The 18,383-nt window shown below is 49.5% G+C and overlaps 1 protein-coding gene across 1 annotated transcript in view; it reads right to left on the bottom strand.

Moving 5' to 3' along the window:
* The window catches only part of SYT17 (synaptotagmin 17), a 64,006-nt gene that overhangs the window by 11,955 nt on the left and 33,668 nt on the right, over positions 1–18,383 (bottom strand). Inside the window, exons 6-7 of the mRNA XM_004586786.3 lie at positions 12,305–12,425; positions 10,515–10,670 (exon numbers count right to left, since the gene is read on the bottom strand). Coding sequence (XP_004586843.2) covers positions 10,515–10,670; positions 12,305–12,425 — 277 coding nt within the window. The remainder of the gene's footprint in view (positions 1–10,514; positions 10,671–12,304; positions 12,426–18,383) is intronic.

Below are 18,383 nucleotides of genomic sequence, written 5' to 3'. Positions count from 1 at the left end.
TCTCATACCCTTCCAACAGGGGCCCAGGGACCTCTAGATGTCAACTCATCCAGGACTTCCTCAGGGAGGTTGCTACTTCTCCGGCAGGGAGTGGATTCAGGACAGAGAGAGCACCCACGGGTGTCCCTCCAGGGCCAGGGTGGGCATCAAAGGCCACGTAGAAAACAAGAAGCTTCGGCGAGTTAAACCACAGACAGACTTGTGGCTGAGCTATCACAGCACTCGCCCCACCTTCATTAATAAAATAACGCTCAGGGGCCGGCACAATGGCTCAATTGCCTAATCATGGAACAATGGATCATTTATAACTTTCCACTGTTTCTTCAGCAACTGATGCAGCACCTCAACCTAGCAGGGGCTGGAGAAATATTTCAGACATAGAAACCAGTGATTGAGATCCCAGATTCTTGTCTGGACAGTCAACGTTTGAATACCAGCTCCTGGGCAAGCTACTTATCCTATCATTGCTTTGGTTTTCCCATCCATGAGATGATAATCACAACAATTCCTATGTCAGAGCGTTGCTATAAGGAGTCAACGAGTTGGTTCAAGAGAAACACTTGATGCGTAGGAAGTGCTATACAGAAGTGATTACTATTATTGTTGTTGGACACTGCAGGAACCTTGGGACAGATTTTATTATGAAGCTGACAGATGAAAATAGAAGCTGGAAGAGATCAGAAGGTTGTGCTCAAATGATATTGCAACCAAGCTCTGGGAGCCTGTTTTTTTTTTTTTTTTTTTTTTTTTTTCTAAGCTGCAGCTAGTTCCACTGCAATGTAACGTCTGAAATGAAGGCAGGCAGGGGATATTAGAGTCTGTCCCCTGCAGGCCCTGGTGGCTTGAAGGTTAGGCCTGTTCCTGTTGGTTGGTAGCCCTAGATGGGTACACTCAGGACAGGGTAATAGAAGCTGGTGTTGTGGCATAGTGGGTGAAACAGTTGCCTACAATGCTAGCAATTCATATGAGCACCAGTTTGTGTCTCAGCTGCTCCACTTCCGATTCAGCTCCCTGCTAATGGCCTAGGAAAATCAGTGGAAAATGATCCAAGCATTTGGGCCCTTGCTGCACATGTTGGAGACCAAGAAGAAGTTCCTAGTTCCTGGCTTTGGCCCGGTCCAACCCCAGTTGTTGCAGTCATCTGGGGATTGAACCAACAAAGATCTTGCCCTGTAACTCAGACTTTCTTTTTAAAAAATAAAAACAAAACCACATTTGTATAGACGGCTAGATATTTTAAATTTCATTGGATAATTTTTATTTTATTTTAAAGGCAGAGGGAGAGAGAGAAAGATCCTTCATCTGCTGGTTCAATCCTCAGTTGACTTTAGCAGATAGGGCTGGATCAGGCTAAGCCAGGAACAAGAGACTTGATCCAAGCCTCCACTTTCAGCAGGAACCCAAACACTGGAGCTGTCACTGCTGCCCCCTGGATCCACATCTACAAGAAGATGGACTTATAAGTGGAGTTGGGACTTGCACACTGGCACTCTGATATGGACTGCAGGTGCCCCGAGCTGTGTCCTAACTACTGTGCAAGTGCCTGCCCGAGACCTTCGCTCTTGAACCAACCCAAGTCCTGGCCTTGGCTACCTGACTCATGAGGCCATTTTGCCAGCACTGAGACACAAAGCCAGGCTGTGACCCAAGCTTGATCAGCTCTACTGCCCCGCACCATTTAGTTCGGGCCCTGTGGGGACACACATGTGGTAAGGCAAATCCTTAATTCCCTGATGCACTGGCCCCTGGGGACTAGCCTGGATCAAGGCTCCTGCAAAAGGTACCAATATCACAGAACAGCCACTCCAATGTAATCAAAACCCCAGGGAGGCCTGGCCTTCAAATCTGCCACTGAACTTCACAATGAGTGTTGAAGAGCCAGCCAAGGTATTCTGCCTGGGCAGACTCTGGCAGCCTCAAGCAGCTCTTGGAGTAAACAGGAGGGAAGCCGGGGTGAGGGTGCCACAGTAGATTCTGCCTGGGGAATCCCTGAGGTCCCCACTTCCACCTGCTGCCTGCTTTGTTTGGAGTTTTGGCTTCTGCCCACTTCCAGGTTCAACGCCCCAGCCACTGAGTCCCCCCCGTGTTGAACAATGTCACATACATCCTGTTTGTCCCCAGGACAGTCCAGGAAGCGGGACTTGAGCTCTACAGATCGGAAGTGCTGATTCTACAGAGTTCAGTACCTTCGCCAAACCAGGCACTGGGTCCTGGCATCCCAGCCATCCTGAGTCCTGCTGGCTGCACCCAACCCTCGGCCACCTCCTGCTCTCAGCTACCAGCACTTTTCCCGGACCAACACCATGGGCTCCTCTGGCAGGCTCGCCTCCTGCTCTTCTACAAGTGCCTCCCACTCAACAGCTGAAAGGAGACTGCAAGATCATCCAAGACCTATCATTTCCACAGTCAAAACCCTCAAGATCTCTCAGTGAACTTGGAAAAAATCCCAGCCTTTTGAGCCTGCAGGCTCTGTTGGAACCCTCCATATCTCCTGACACATACACTCACACACACACACACACACACCCCTCCTGCTATCTCACACGGACCTCCCTGCTCTGGCTGTGCTGGGAGAAATGTGAGAAGGCTGAGAAGGGGAGGGTCTTCTTGCTGTGAATTCAGACAAATCTCGGTGACACGTGAAATGCAGATGCCCAGGCACTGCCCTGCACTCCCTGAGTCTGTGTTCAGTGAGATCCGGGGTGAGCCCCATGCATGTATGTCATGGCGCAGGTTTAGCATGGAGCCGGACTCCCGAAGCAGCTGGGCTCACCCACTCATGGGCTGGAGGGCTGCGCACGTTCCCTCGTGCACAGGGAAGAACAGCTGTGCCAGACCCAGGTCTGTCCTTTGCCCCCAACTCCTGGCAGGTGGTCTTGAAGCTCCTAGAGGGCCTAGGGGGAGTGTTTTACTTGCGGAGAGGCGGGGTGGAGGGCTTTCCGTGGGACCCTGTAGTACTGTGACTTAGAAAGGGGGTCTCAGTCCAGCCCCTTGGGCTGCATGTGCTGGAGCCGCAGTGAGATGCTAACGCTCCGGGAACGTGCCTGGCTGGCTGGGCTGTGTGCCTCATCACACGCTGAGACCAGAAGGTGGCGCTGTCGTTTCCTCCCTTGGTTAATTTTAATTTGTATCTTTTCATTGTAACACAACTGTGGGCCATTGGATGAAAGCCTCGTAATAATTCCAGTACCCATGCCATCTTGTGATTGGGGTGTGTGGACTGGGTTCTTTGTAAATCTACTCTGGGTACATTTTGAATAGAGGTTTAGCTTGGTAGGTACTGCAGATACAATTCCCAGCCACTGCAATGAACCAAAAATTGTAATAAAATGTGTCCCACGGATGTTTTCATTTCCAAGGGCACAGGAGGCTGTGTTCTGGCTGGGCATCTGGGCTGGCAGTTCAGACACTGGTTGGTGATGCCTGCATCCCGTATGACACTGCCTGGCTCCAGCTCCCTGCTAATGTGTATCCTGGAAGGCAGCAAGTAACAGCTCCAAAATTTGGGTCCTTGCCAACCAGGGGGACCTGGATTGATGCTGAGTTCCGAGCTTTACTCCTGCCCATCACCGCCCCCGCCTCACCCCCGCCACTGTAGACACTGGGGAGTGAACTAGTGGACAGAACTCTCTCTCTCTCAAATTAATCACTAAAAGAACAAAAAGTTTTACTTACACTATACCACTGTCTCTGACATGTGCCATAGCATGTTGATAAGAACAATGAACATACCTTCACTAAAAAACATTTTTACCAGGTCTGCAGCAGTGATTTAATGATTGAATAAAACTATTTAACCCAATGTCAGGCCAGGTTCCAAATCTTCCACCTTCAAGTGCAGCATCCCATGTGGGCACCGGTTTGTGCCCACCTGCTCCACTTCCCATCCAGCTCCCTGATTTTTGGCCTGGGAAAGCAGTGGATAATGGTCCAAGTGCTTGGGATCCTAAGCTCATGTGGGATACCAGGAAGAAGTTCTGGGCTCCTGGCTTTGGATCGGCTCAGCTCCAGCCACTGAGGTCATTTGGGGAGTGAACAAGTGGATGGAAGATCTTTGTCTCTGTCTCTCCTTCTCTCTGTAAACCTTATCTGCCTTTCCAATAAAAATAAATAAATCTTTCTCTTTTTAAAAAGATTTATTTACTTTTATTGGAAAGGCAGATTTACAGAGAGGAGAGACATAGAAAGATCTTCTTTCTTTTGGGCTCGGCGGCGTGGCCTAGTGGCTAAGGTCCTCACCTTGATCCCATATGGCCGCTGGTTCTAATCCCGGCAGCTCCACTTCCTCTCTGTTTCTCCTCCTCTCAGTGTATCTGACTTTGTAATGAAAATAAAATAAAAATCTTTAAAAAAAAAAAAAAGAAAGATCTTCTTTCTGCTTTCATTCGCTCCCCAAATGCCTGACACTGGCCAGAGTTGAACCAATCTAAGGCCAGGAGCTTCTTCCAGGTCTCCCACGCGGGCGCAGGATCCCAACGCTTTGGACCATGCTCTACTGGTTTCCCACACCACAAGCAGAGAGCTGGATAGGAAGTGTAGCAGCCGGGACATGAACTAGTGCCCATATGGGATCCCAGCATGTGCAAGGCGAGGATTTAGCCACTAAGTCATCATGCCGGGCACAAAAATAAATTAATCTTTAAAAAACAGAAATATTTTACTGCTAAAAATGTCTAGGATAAACTGAACGGCTGATGCAAGGTTGCCACAAACTCTCAGGATATAGGAAATATGATCCATATCAGGCATGCCCCAGCGAGGCACGCCCACACAACGTCGTGAGACTCTGGGTCTCGTGGGAAGTTCATGAAGCTGCTGAGCGTTCCGTCTCGACAGGCAACTGAGCAGGTGAGGCTCAGAGTGCAAGCTCTGGTTTGTGTGTTATTAGGCCAGTGTCCGCCCGGGGTTCCAAAGTTTTGGCAGTGCCTGCCCCTCAGAGGTGACCCCAGGGGTCAGGATGCAGGGAGGGGTCTAGCCTGCTGTTGGTAGTCTCCACGCCCTCGTTGGCACACCAGGTGCAGCTGGCAGACAGCTCAGTTCTGGCTCCCTTCCCTATTCTGGCTGCTGGGGCCACCCGCCTCCACCCTGGGTCATGGGCACGGTCTCCCTGTGCTGCTGCTGCACTCTGCTTGGGGCTGGTTCTGGGACTGGAGCCGAGTGCCCACTGCCAGCTCTGGCTCTGACCCGACTCTCCTGCTGTCAACCCCTGGCTCCCCGACACCTGCGCTGGCTGGCAGCTCTGGGGGTGATGGTGATGAGGAGAGAGCCGCTGGTGAGGCAGCCGAGCAGAGCCATCAACGTTCAAGCATTCAACCCTCTCACACGCACCCTGCGAGGATCAAGGTGGCCAACATGAGTTTTCAAGTGGTCACTTCTGGGCTGGAAAGCTCCGCATGCTGGCGGGTCTTCAGTGCGCATGGCAGAGATGACTGGATACATCTCACATGAGAGCAAGCCCTGTGGGGTGGCCTGCGGTGGGGGTGGGCACTTGCTTGAGGTTAGGCAGCTGGTGAATGATGCAAACCCCAGGGTGTGCTCCTACATGGTGAGGGCTGTGCATCCTCCTCCCCCAACCCCGCTCTTCCTCACTTCTCCTCCTCCTCATATCCCAGCATGGCTTGCTCTTGGAATGGCCTCCTGACCCCTTTTCCCTGTGGGAAATCCGCAGCTTCCCCACTAGCCCCCAAGCTCTTCAGGGTCTTTCTAGGCAACAGAGCTGAGGTGACTGACCTTCAAAACCCCTGGGGGCCCCCGCTGCATCCCCCCCCCACCGCCATCTCATCTTCCCTACAGATTTGATGAACCAATTTGACGCCACAGCTGCAGAAAGCCTGGCAATTACAGACAACAGAGCAGGTGCCTGGAAACTCACTCTCACGGCGGGCCTGGGCAGCCTCCAAGCAGACAGCATAGGCAAAGGTTGGCCAGCCCAGCCTGCTCCAGAAGCTGCTTGAAGAGCTTTGAAAAATGACAACCCTCCCTCTGGCAAACCCTAAAAGTCAAAGCTGGGGCTGGTTCAGTTACTCCAGGCTGGGTGGTTTGGCATCAAGATTTAAAAAAAAAAATCTTCAAATAATACCAACATACAGACATGGTTGGAGCAGGCAGCGCTGGAGAATTTGATTCCTTGTAACTCACACACGTGACACGGCTGTCACTTAACTTAAACGCACCTGTTCAGTGTTGCTTGCACCTGCTGCCCCATCAGGCTCCCCTCACCAGCCTCCTGTGGTGGAATCTGCATTTTAACAAATTCCTGGAAGACTCCTATGCACGTGGGAGTTGCAGATGCCACAGTCATTGGGCTTGGACATGCGATGACTGCCCCTTAGGAACTGTGTGTTATAACTGAATCCACATAGGGTGGTAATGAGAGGGCGGAGACTGGCTGTGAGGACTTGGGGATGATCAGGATTTCATAGATTCATTAGGGGAAGCCACACATGCTTGTGTATATACACACACACACGCTGCTTATCTCCCTGGGGATGCTCTGTGTCCCCTGAGTGAGAAAGCCATGATCACATGAAGCCCCTAAACCTTGACCTCAGAACCATGAACCCAAATGAGCCACCTTTCTTTACCAAGTAGCCCACCTCAGGCATTTTGTTATAGTAAAGAAAATTGGACAACCCCTAGAGATGCCATGGGTTGGCTGAAAGGTTAGAACATCAGCCATGGCTTGGGTCCCCTTCTTCAGACTCCTGTGGCTGCCTGGCTCTGGTTACTACCAACAAGCCCCCCGTAAAGCCTATGCCAAGGCCAGTGGGGAATGGTCCACCGTGCCACCCATTAGCTCCCAGATTGAAATACAACGGTGCCTCAGCTTCTCTCCTGGGGTAGAGCCCTGTCTGACCTCTCTCCTCTTCCTGCACCCCTCCCAGCTGCATAGTACCCTTCATCCTTCATGAGTCACCTCCCCAGACGCCCTAACACCCATCCCCAACTCAGCAGTTCCTGGTGTGGCACACATGACTCCCCAGCTGTGCTCTCACTAGAATTCAGCTCTGAGGACACAGGTCTCATAGGTCCTTAGCACCCAACACAGTGTCAGGAACCAGGCAGGCACTCAAGCAAATTCACCCAGCAGTGACTGACACCTGTCAGCAACTCCTGCAGGGACCTGGAGCCTACTTCCCTCCCACCCCTGCCACCTGACCCCTCCTCCCACCAGCACTGCCACTTCACAAAATGGGCCATAAGAAGGAAGATCGCCTGATGCCTCTCAGTGGGCCTGGAGGTGTGGTGAAGGAGGCCTGGAAACTTCTGACATGACAGGTTTCACGAAAGTGAGCCCTGGGAGAGCTGGGGACCGGAAGATGACCCCGCCTTCCTTCAGACAAACCTCACAGAGGCAGCAGACTGCAGGAACCTGGTGTCTTTCGAACATACTAACAGCTGATACTGAAGTAGCATGGCCCTAAGCCATAAAGCATATTGTGCAGGATGCCAACCATGTGGGCTCAGATACAACTTCCTGGGACAAGTACCATTGTCCCCAGGTTACAGATGAGGAAACTGAGACAAAATGAAGAAAGTGCCAAGATAACACCACAAGTAAACAACCAGGAACCCCATTCAGTACCTGGGCTGTAACCACTGGGCTGTCCTCCCTCCCAGTGTCCTCATTTCCTGGGAAGCACCAGGGCCTGCCAGGCTCCTGTGCCTGTGCCAGGCTTGGGTCCTAGGGAGCTCCCGTTGCAGTACTTTAGCTTTTTTTTTTTAAATGCCTCGAAACCAGCTCAATCCAGATCCCTCTTACGGGTAGCAGAGATCCAGCTACTCAAGTCATCCACCGTCACCTCCCGAGGCACCCTAACCACTGTGCCAAATACCACCTGCCTGGCTCTCCTGTCTTGACTCCCCTGGAGTCCCCTTTTCTGGCTGGCTGACTGCACTTGGCATGATGTCTTCAAGACTGCTTTATGCTGTAGCATGTGCCAGAAGCCCCTGGTTTTTACATGAATAGGCCATTGGATGCATCAAAACACACCCATCGCCACCAAGCTGCATTTCCTTCCTGCCTTCCTTTCTTGACTTTTCCCTGCTTCCAGGGTCAACCCAGTCACCTTGGCAGCCAGCTCTGCCTGACCCTGATTCAGTAAAACCTTCCTGCATTTCCCAGAATGCTTCTGGACAACGCGTTGCCATCTTGGGAGCCAATTGGCAAGCTCCCGCCTTTCATCTTGGTAAACTTCAGCAGCAGAAATCACCTGACTGCAAACTGCAGGAGACTCCTCCTCCCACACAGGAAGGGAGCCGTGACAGAAGGCCCCGCCCACTGGCTAATTGCGGGCTTTGGAGCTTCTTCGCAAACGCTGAAGCTGCAGCTCCATCCCACTGTTGATACGGAGTGTTTGGAAACATGCTAATGGGCTGGTTACACAGTCTCAGCCCGGAGGTGACAGCGCTCTCTTCTGCTGACAAACAAAGCACGTTAGAACCTCACAGACTGCAATCAGGAGGACCGTGGCTCCGACTACACACAGTGGTTCAGGGTGCATTTCTGGTTCTGTATCTTGACTGAGCACCAGAACTCTCTGACGAGCTTTAAGAATATACATAGACAGGGACTTGTACTCTGGCTTAGCAGACTAATCCTCCACCCACCAACGCTGTCATCCTATTTGGGCACTGGTTCGTGTCCTGGCTGTTCCACTCCTGACTCAGCTCTTTGCTTATGGCCTTGGAAAGCAGGAGAGGACAGCCCAAAGCCTTGGGACCCTGCGCTCATATGGGAGATCTGGAAGAAGCTCCCGGTTCCTGGCTTAAGATCAGCTCAGCTCTGGCTGTTGTGGCCATTTGGGGAGTGAACCAGAGGATAAGAATCTCTCTCTCTCTCCCCTTCTCTCTATAAATCTGCCTTTCAAATAAAAGTAAATAAATCCTTAAAAAAAAAAAGAAAAGAGTATGTATACACAGCTGCTGGCATCATGGCACAGCAGGTTAAGGTGCCACTTACACACCAGCATTCCAAACCAGAACACTGGTTTCTGTCTTGGCTGCTCTGTTTCCAGTTCAGTTCCCTGCCGATGCATCTGGAGAGGCAGCAGGTCATGGCCCAAGTACTTGGATCCCTGACACCCATGTGGGAGACTGATGGAGTTGTGGACTCTGCCTGGTCCAGCGGCACTCACTGTACCTTAACATAAACAAATAGCTCTGTATATGCACAGTGGCATCCCCCCTTTGCTATGGGCATACATTTCAAGACCCCCAGAGGATGCTAAAACCACAGAAGGTACTAAGTCCTAGATACGTTTTTTTTCCTCCACTCACCTGCCTGTGATAAAGCTTAATTGATAAGTTAGGCAGAGCAAGTGTTTAATAATATCTCTTAATGCACATTTATAACAATATAATGTATAATGCAAGTCATGGGCATGTAGTTCCTGTTACTGGAATTTTCCATTTACTATTTTTAGACTACAGGTGACTGGGAACCAGTGAAGCCACAGAAAGCAAAACCTCTGATAAGGGGGTGGGAATGGCAGGAGATGCTTGGAGAATCCAGGTGGATGAGTGCCTTGGGTGTGGCTTGTGGTCGTGGGTGGCATTTAAGGTCCCTAGGGGGTTCTAAAATACAGCCAGGGTTCCAGATCACTGACCAAAGTGGATGGTTAGGGTTCCTTCTCCAGGAAGGATATTTTCAATAGGTTTTGACCTTGAGGAGCATGAGTTCCTAAGCTAAGGATCCCAGATCTCAACTTACATGAGAGAGAGAGCATAGGCCTTTTCTGATGGGAGCAGGTGCCAGCATCCCTGGCTGGTGATGTCTACCCGAATCGCTGGAGCTCACCTAAGAGGTGCATGAGGGTGTCAGTCTGAGGTGTCAGTCTGGGGTGACTATAGAGGATATAGGGGTTCAAAAAGCCCTCTGAAACTAGCTGCAAATGTTTCTGCGGAGGGTTCTGCAGCATTCTTAAATATTGAGGCAATGTGTTAGGCAGCAACAGATAACTAATATACCTTATAAACAACAGGTTCAATGACTTTCTGGGAAAATGGATTAAATTCTACTAGACAGTGGTACCTGAAGCCTCTACCTGAAGCCTCAACATCCTTCCTCCTGAGCCAGGTGGCCCTGCCTTCTCAAATGCTTCTTCATTAAACTGCAAACAATTTGGGTCATCATCATCGTCATCATCACCAAACCTGACAGAGCGAGTATTGAGTAGGCACCAGGTACCACTCCAAAGTCCTAGACGGCTTGCTCTTCCCACCCCACCTGGGACACACGCAGTATCGTTCTCCATATTTTACAGATGGGGAAACTGAGGCTCCAAGGAGTTGTGAACTTGCCCACAGTCCCACACATGACACAGCAGTACCAGGAAATCTGGCTCCAGAGTGCACGTTTGTTACACTACACGGCTCTAGGGTTCTCACCCAAACTCACAGATGGCAAATGGATGCAAGTCCAGATGGTTGAACGCTGGACATAAAGCTCTTCATCATGTCCGCTCTAAGACATGCCTCAGCCAGGGCTCCTCTGGATCGGGCCTGCCACCTACCTGTAAACACGAGGCTGGCGTTTTCCAGTTCCTCCTGGGGCACTTTGAAGCTGAAGGATTCATTGTAGAAGGGATCGATGGTGCCTCTTAAGAAGGATGTCTTCTTGGTTTTCACAAGTTTGAGTCCGTGCACCAGCTGGATTTTCACAAAGGGATCTGGAAATTGGAAAAAGCAGCATAGACTATAAGGTATCATCAGACCCAATTCATTTGTTCAATTTCCATGTATCTACTCATTAATCTGTTCCTCCATCATCTACCCATTCAACTTTTCCTATTTCAGTCCCTCCATCCTCCACTGACCCACCTATCCAAACACCCATCTTTGAGGTCATTACCAATCCTTTCATTATTTTTGTTCCATTCATCCAGCTATCCATCCAACCAAGTTCCCAATCACCCATTCATCTTTTCCACCCATGAATCCATCCATTGGTCCACTGATCCATCCCTCCGTCAGTCCACGCATCCACCTGCCTTTTATTTCTTCATCCTCCCATCTATCCATCTGTGACTCATGCATCATTTTCTCTTCCGTCTGCTCATCCGTTCATTCCCTCCTCTCTTCCTTCAGCCGTCTAATAATTATTTCAGGCATCATGTTCATCCTACCTATGAGAGAACTGAAGACTCAAGAGGAGGAATGATTTGTTTAAGATCTGTTTCGTGGAAGAAGTAGCAGACTCAGGGTCTGTCCTGGTTTTCTGCCACAAGAGACCCATTACCGTGTCAGCAAGTAGCTGAGTGAGCAGCTAAGCACAAGAGAGCAGGGATGGCACAGCCACAGCCATCACTCTTGGGTCATCTGACAATGGGATTCATGTACGTTATGTAGTATCTATTTAAACAACCCCATGAGATGAATATTATTATTGTATCCAACTTCAGAGATGGAGAAATTGAGGCCAACTGAGGCATACAGAGGTGAAGTAATTTCCATTTGCAAACTGTGAAATTGAGATTATGTATCAGGCAATTTGACATCAGAAGCCTTAATCATTTTTATCAAACTGGCTGTCCTATTGATACGACTTTGATACAGTCCTTCCACTGGCTCCCTTGATACCCCTGTTTTTGTAAAGTGCCTTTGGACAATGTGAGATATCTTCTAGCTTCAGCTGTCATGTTACAGAAAAGTAATTTATTTTTGTTACTGCACTTAGAAAAGGCAGTTATTTCCACCACTCTGAGCTGAGGAGATCCAGGGACCACGGATCACAATAACATCCTGTGCTGTCACGGGAGAAGCTGCATCCATATGGGATGGAATCTGTTCTGCTTTATTAAAAGTCATGTTGGAATTGGTTTTTCCACACAGCAGACACTAACTACAACAGTCATTTCAGGGCTAGGACTCATAAAGATTCACAGCACACACAAAATGAGCTGCGAAAATCCTCGGGTTGTGTGGGTGGCCCGCCCACATCGCGGAGGAGGAAGCATGGTCTCTGCACACTACTGGCACCTAGAGCACAGAGTCTGTATTGCAGACACAGTGTTTGGAAAGGCAAGTAACCTGATCCAGGCTAGTAGGGGTGTTATAAAGATTTTCAGTAGCTCATCTGGACTCAGTCAACCCTTCTCCTCCCATTTAAAGAGCGTTCCTGCTGCACCCTAAGAATTATCTGATATTTTATTTTCCCTTTTGAACCAGCATCCTGGTTCGGGAGGCTGAGTAACCACAGAGAGTCTTCTGTAGCAATCAGGTTTCAGAAAATGATAATCGAGTCTCCTGACCAAACCCACCTGCCCCTTTAAAGCTGTGGAGGAAGGAAAGACCTGTGTCGTACCTGAACCTTGGCTCACATCTGTCTGAAGAAGCTGCTTGGCTCGGATGACGTCCACATTCAGTCTCCCGGCACTGGGAAGGTAATTCAGCGAGAGCAGCAGCTCCCCCAGCTCCACCTCATTCTGCGGGCAGAGGAGAGCGTCAGGAAGATGTGCGTTCCCTTTGGTTGCATCTGTACCCCTCTATCGGAGATTGATTCCCGTCGCTTCCACCTGAGTTGCTGGTGTGTGGATCACCTGATAGTGGGTGTCTCAATTATTTCTTTTAGCCTTTGCCTCCAATGATTATTAGAAACTTCTGATCTTACAATGTTTAACAAAAGCACCAAAAAATCAAAACTAAATATTCCATGCCATGCTCTGTGCTAAGTACCTGATAAGTGATTAGCTAATTCAATCTATCTATTGATGCTATAGAGTATTAGCTTTCGCGCAGCTTAACAGATGAGAAAACTAAGCCCAGAGTGCTTTAAATAACTTGCCCAAGGCCACACATTGGGAAAGGAGCAGAGCTGGCAGTTAGACCCAGCGAGGCTGATGGCAAGAACTTTGACCACTACGTTATTTTACTTCCCAGTGGGATATCCAAGACCCTACCAATTCAGTCTCTAGGTGAAAAAACCATTCTTAACATGTAGACACAACACAAGCCTACTTGCGGCAGTGCCCGACACAGTGGTATCACTTGTTAAAGAGTCCTGACCCCATGCCCTTCATGTCCACATGACCACACTTGCAGACAAGTCATATCAGCACAGTGCACGCCTGCGCACTACCAACATGTCACAAAGCAGCAGCTGCACTCCCTACCTTCGGCTTCTTTTAAAAAATCATTACAGAAAATTTCAGCCATGTCCAAACATACATTCCAGCATAACCTCTCCCCTAGGTTCATCACTTAGCTGTAAGAATTACTGCCAGCTTGTCCAATGACTTTTCATCCATTTATTTAGAAAATTATTAGCTGGATATATATATTTTTAAAAGTTCTAACCATCGCTTCTCGACCTTTTGGCTAAGATCAAGTGTAAAAGTTCTAAACATGATGACAATGCAGTGGGAGTCCCACCTACTCCGCTTGCAATTCATCCCCCTGTTCATGTGCCTGGGAAAAAGCAGCAGCTAATGATCTGGGTCCTTTTCACCCACATGGGAGATTCAGATGGGGCTCCTGGCTCCTGGCTCCTGGCTCCTGTCTTCCACATGGCCTAGCTACTGTGACCATTTGGGTAGTGAATCAGCAAGTGGGAAAATCTCTTTCTTTACTACTACTTTCAAGTAAATAAATAAATCTCCTAAAAATAGTATACACTGAGCCTAGAGTCAGCCCCTCCTCGCCTCAGGTTCTACATCCACCGACTCAAAGCATCACACGCCAAGTTGTTTAAAAACTGCACTAAACACATGTCGCGGCTAGCTGAGCCGGCGTAGTAGGCACGGCGAATGTCCGAGCGAAAAGCACCGACACACGGAGACCATGATGATGTTACAAGTGCTGGGAGCCGACTCCTCCAGCCGTCCTCCACAAGCCTCTTTATTACCATATTACCTCCTCTTTCCCCCAAGCCCATCAACAGGACAATAGGACACCAATGAGTCTGCAAAGGCTAGGTGCTACTGCCCTAGGCCCGATTCCTGAGTGCTCAGCTTAAGGAATGTAAATCAACTCCACAGCCCACAACATATTCCCCCTTCTGTATTAAAGCAGACTTATTTTTGGGCGAGCTCCTGAGCCCACGGTTTTGCCACCACGCAATGCCTCTGCAATGGCTGCACCCATTATCTGTCCTTTCCCAATGTCCTTACAAAGTTTAAGATACGTGTTAAGGGGCTCATGCTTCCAAGGTCTAATTGCTTCCTGGCACCACTTGTTGGCATTTTCATATGCTAATTGCTTTACAAAAGGCATGGCTTGATCTGCATCACCAAATACCCTATCTGCAGTTACCAGTAGGCGATCTACAAATGCCTGGTAAGGCTCGTCCGGGCCTTGGACAATTTTAGAGAGATGTACATGTAGCGAGCCCTTTGGTGATAAAGACTTCCAGGCCCTCACTGCAGCAGCAGCGGTCTGTGCATAAACTCCTGGGTCATAATTAATCTGATCCTGTACATTAGCAAAATTCCCCTCTCCTGTCAACATATCATGATTTCTCTCAGGAAAGCCTGCCTGGGTATTCTGCAGTGCTGTGTCAAGGCAAAGCTCAAAGAACTCAGATTTCCACATTAGAAAATCGCCCCCATCCAGAGTAGCCTTACAGAGCTGTTTCCAATCGGCCGGAGTCAAGTTGTTAGGTGCTAAGGCTTCAATCATGGAAACAGTAAAGGGGGCCGATGGACCATATGTGGCAACAGCGTCCCTCAGACTCTTTATGTCCTTAAAGGACAGTGCCAGGTGCTGTCTGATTCTCTGCCCCTGCTGATTCTCTATCTCAACTACTGGGAAGGTAAAGCGCCTAGCAAGGGTAGCTGCCTCAGGGTCTCCCTGCTCCTGTGCTTGCTTTACCGCACGTTCCACAGCTGAAAGAGAAGTTGAAAGCGGGGGTCCAGCACAAGCCCCAACAGTGCATCCACTCTGCTCCTGCCTCAACTGAAGGGAGAGGCGCTGAAGTTGCTCCTGTAAACCTTTTACAACTGTGCTCAGACATGATGGCGCCAGTGGCTCAGGCGGCGCAGAGAGCTCTGTGCCTGTCCAAGAGGGACTTTTGTTTGGCACACGCTCTACAGGTGGAGGATCCTCAGCAAACTCACTTCCATCCTTTTCCTTCTCATCCTCCTCAGAAGAGGACCACAAATCTCCTTCGCGCACTTTCTCCAGACTTTGTCTTGTCTGGGGCTCCTTCTCCTTATTTACCCTGGTTTGTAGCTGTCTCCTACTTTTAACAGACAATTTCTTACGGCGGGCTTCCATCACTGCTTGACGGGATGACCAACCAATATTTAGCAAGCGCCAGAGAAAAAAGATGACTACAAAGAAAGCAAACCATGGGAATACGTCGCAGACAGTTTCAAAAAAACTCTGCGAGGCCTTAAGCTTAGTGTCGGTGCCTAGTGACTGGAGCAGATCTCGGATTCCCTTAATTACCTGTATTTTAGAGAGTTCTTGCCCCATGATAAATTTTACTTATGCCCCTGCAAAAATTATAAAACCTGCCTCTAGATTTCCGGGGTCCCTCAGATTGTCCCTCGTGCCCCAAGACGGGGAGAAGGTCTGGGGATGAAATTAATTATTGCCCCTCTAGAGTTAAATCCTAAACTTGCCTCCGGATTTCCGGGGTCCCTCAGATTGTCCCTCGTGCCCCTGAACGGGGAGAAGGTCTGGGGATGAGATTAATTTGCCCCTCCAGAGTTCCAGGGGTCCCTCAGATTGTCCCTCGTGCCCTAGCACAGGGAGAGGGTCTGGGGATTAAATCAGTTATGCCCCTGCAGAATTCCCAAATTCCGAATTCTTAATTCAAAATTCCTTAATTTCTAATTCCTTACCTTCATAGTTCCAGGGGTCCCTCGGACGTCCTTTGCGCTGTGCCATGCCCCACGTTATGGCGCCATTTGTCGCGGCTAGCTGAGCCGGCGTAGTAGGCACGGCGAATGTCCGAGCGAAAAGCACCGACACACGGAGACCATGATGGTGTTACAAGTGCTGGGAGCCGACTCCCCGAGCCGTCCTCCACAAGCCTCTTTATTACCATATTACCTCCTCTTTCCCCCAAGCCCATCAACAGGACAATAGGACACCAATGAGTCTGCAAAGGCTAGGTGCTACTGCCTTAGGCCCGATTCCTGAGTGCTCAGCTTAAGGAATGTAAATCAACTCCACAGCCCACAACAAACACACACGGACTTGGGGTCTTGTCCCTTCCTAAACAATACAGTGCAACAATGACTTACATGGCCGGTAGAGTTTTCGGTACCATTAAAGTCTACAGAAGGTCCTGCCCATGTGGAAATTCTTCTTCTATGTGAGACAACAGTCAAGGTTGCCTCTGTCATTCCCCAGAGCGCCCGAGGCCCCACTTCATCTTCAGAGGACAGTAAACAAGACAGAGTTCACTTGCAAGAAATATGATTCTGCTCATCACTCCCATTTGCTTTGGAAATGGGCTTATGAGTAGTGAAACGATTCACCCAGACTTTTCTAGAAATAATCAAGAACTGGAGCTCCCAGTCTGGTCTGTCTCAGACAGAGAACCACTGGCATATTCTTTTCCACACCTAATCCTGTCCATAGTTCTAGAAAGAAAAAGCAAAGTCTACATGAGGATATGTATGTAATCTATGCAAATACCAGCCCTTTTAAAGGATGGAGCATCCTTGATTTTGGTGTCCCTGATGGAGATAGGGTGCGGTTGGGGGAACAATCCCTGGACCAACCCCTTGAGGATGCTTGGGGATGACTGCATCTGACACTTAAACACACATTAAAGAGGAGGACAAGGTGTATTAGGCAGGGTGAAAATGGTGACCAGTGGAGGACAGCCCTAGGGCAAGCAAGGACTCTCCGAGATGGCGGTGGGTGTCTGAGGGGATCCTGAATGGAGTGAAAGATAAATCCTGGGAAATGGGGGATGGGACAGAGCAGGCAGAGGGAGAAGCCAGTTCAAGGCAAAGAGCGAGGAGAGAGGAACCAGCAGAAGGTGAGCAAATACCAAAGGCAAGGCCAGCCTGACTTGAGAGCAGCAAGAGTTTCTAGACACATCCATGGGAGCCAAAGGAAGCTGCTCAGTGGGTGCCCCTGGCAGAGTCTGCCCAAACCCAGCCTCTCATAAGGATCATAAAACATAGGCAAGTTTGGGCATAGCAAACTAAGTCTCTGCCTATGACACTAGTATTCCATATGGGTTCAAGTTCAGACTGCTACAGTTCCATCCACCCCCCTGGCTTGTGGTCTGGGAAAGCAGCAGAGAATAGCAGAGGATAGTCCAAAGCTCACACCTGCATGGGAGACCTGGAAGATGCTCCTGGCTCCTGGCTTTAGATCAGCTCAGCTCCAGCCATTGTGGACATTTGGGGAGTAAACCAGTGGATGAAAGATCTTTTCTTCTCTTTATAAATCAGCCTTTCCAATAAAAATAAATAAATTATTAAATAAAATTAAATCAATTTATAGAAAAGAAGCTCATATCCTGGGCCCTTAACCCCCATGGGGTCTCCATGTCCTTCCTGCAGCCCTCAAGATTGGACAGAGCTACTATTCCCTTCCCCTGCAGTATGTCTGGAGAAGGCACAGCGATTCTCATTTTTAAAAAGCTGAAGCTCTTTTCTTCCTGCTTCCCCTTTGCAGGCTGGAAGTTTGCCATGCTCGCTGCCCGCCCACCCCAGCCCTACGGCTCCCCTGTTGTATTTTTCCAGCAAGGCCTGCCCATTGATCCGGCCACTCTCTCTGCCTCAGCTGAAGGGTGATCAATTTGCAAGTCTGGAGTCAGGGAACAGATGGCAGAAAATAAAGAGGGCTAATTGAGCAATATTGATGGGTTAGATGATGTTTTCAACAGATATGGATTCTTTTTTTTTTTAAAGATTTATTTATTTTTATTGGAAAGCCAGATATACAGAGAGAGAGGAGAGACAGAGAGGAAGATCTTCCATCCATGATTCACTTCCCAAGTGAGCCGCAACGGCTGGTGCTGAGCCGATCCAAAGCTGGGAACCTGGAACCTCTTCCAGGTCTCCCACATGGGTGCAGGGTCCCAAGGCTTTGGGCCATCCTCGACTGCTTTCCCAGGCCACAAGCAGGGAGCTGGATGGGAAGTGGAGCTGCCGGGATTAGAACCGGCGCTCATACGGGATCCCGAGGCATTCAAAGCAAGGATTTTAGCCGCTAGGCCACGCCGCCGGGCCCAGATATGTATTCTTGTTGGATCCTAGGTACAAGGGCCACTACGACCCTTAAAGCAAACCTAGGCTGAGAGGTGACCCTAGGCCAGGCCCAGTCCCAAGCAAGGGATTCATCCCTTCAGACACTCCAGAGGAGTGAACTTAGGTTTAAAGACAGCATGTGAATGGCTGTAGATCATGACTCCCACAGAGGATTTAAATTCAGTGCCCCCATGTGTTCTTATACCATGTAGCTGGAAAGGAAGA

The sequence above is a fragment of the Ochotona princeps genome, chromosome 24 (genome assembly GCF_030435755.1).
Source record: "Ochotona princeps isolate mOchPri1 chromosome 24, mOchPri1.hap1, whole genome shotgun sequence".
Lineage (NCBI taxonomy): Eukaryota > Metazoa > Chordata > Mammalia > Lagomorpha > Ochotonidae > Ochotona > Ochotona princeps.
This window is presented reverse-complemented; position numbering and strand designations above follow the sequence as displayed.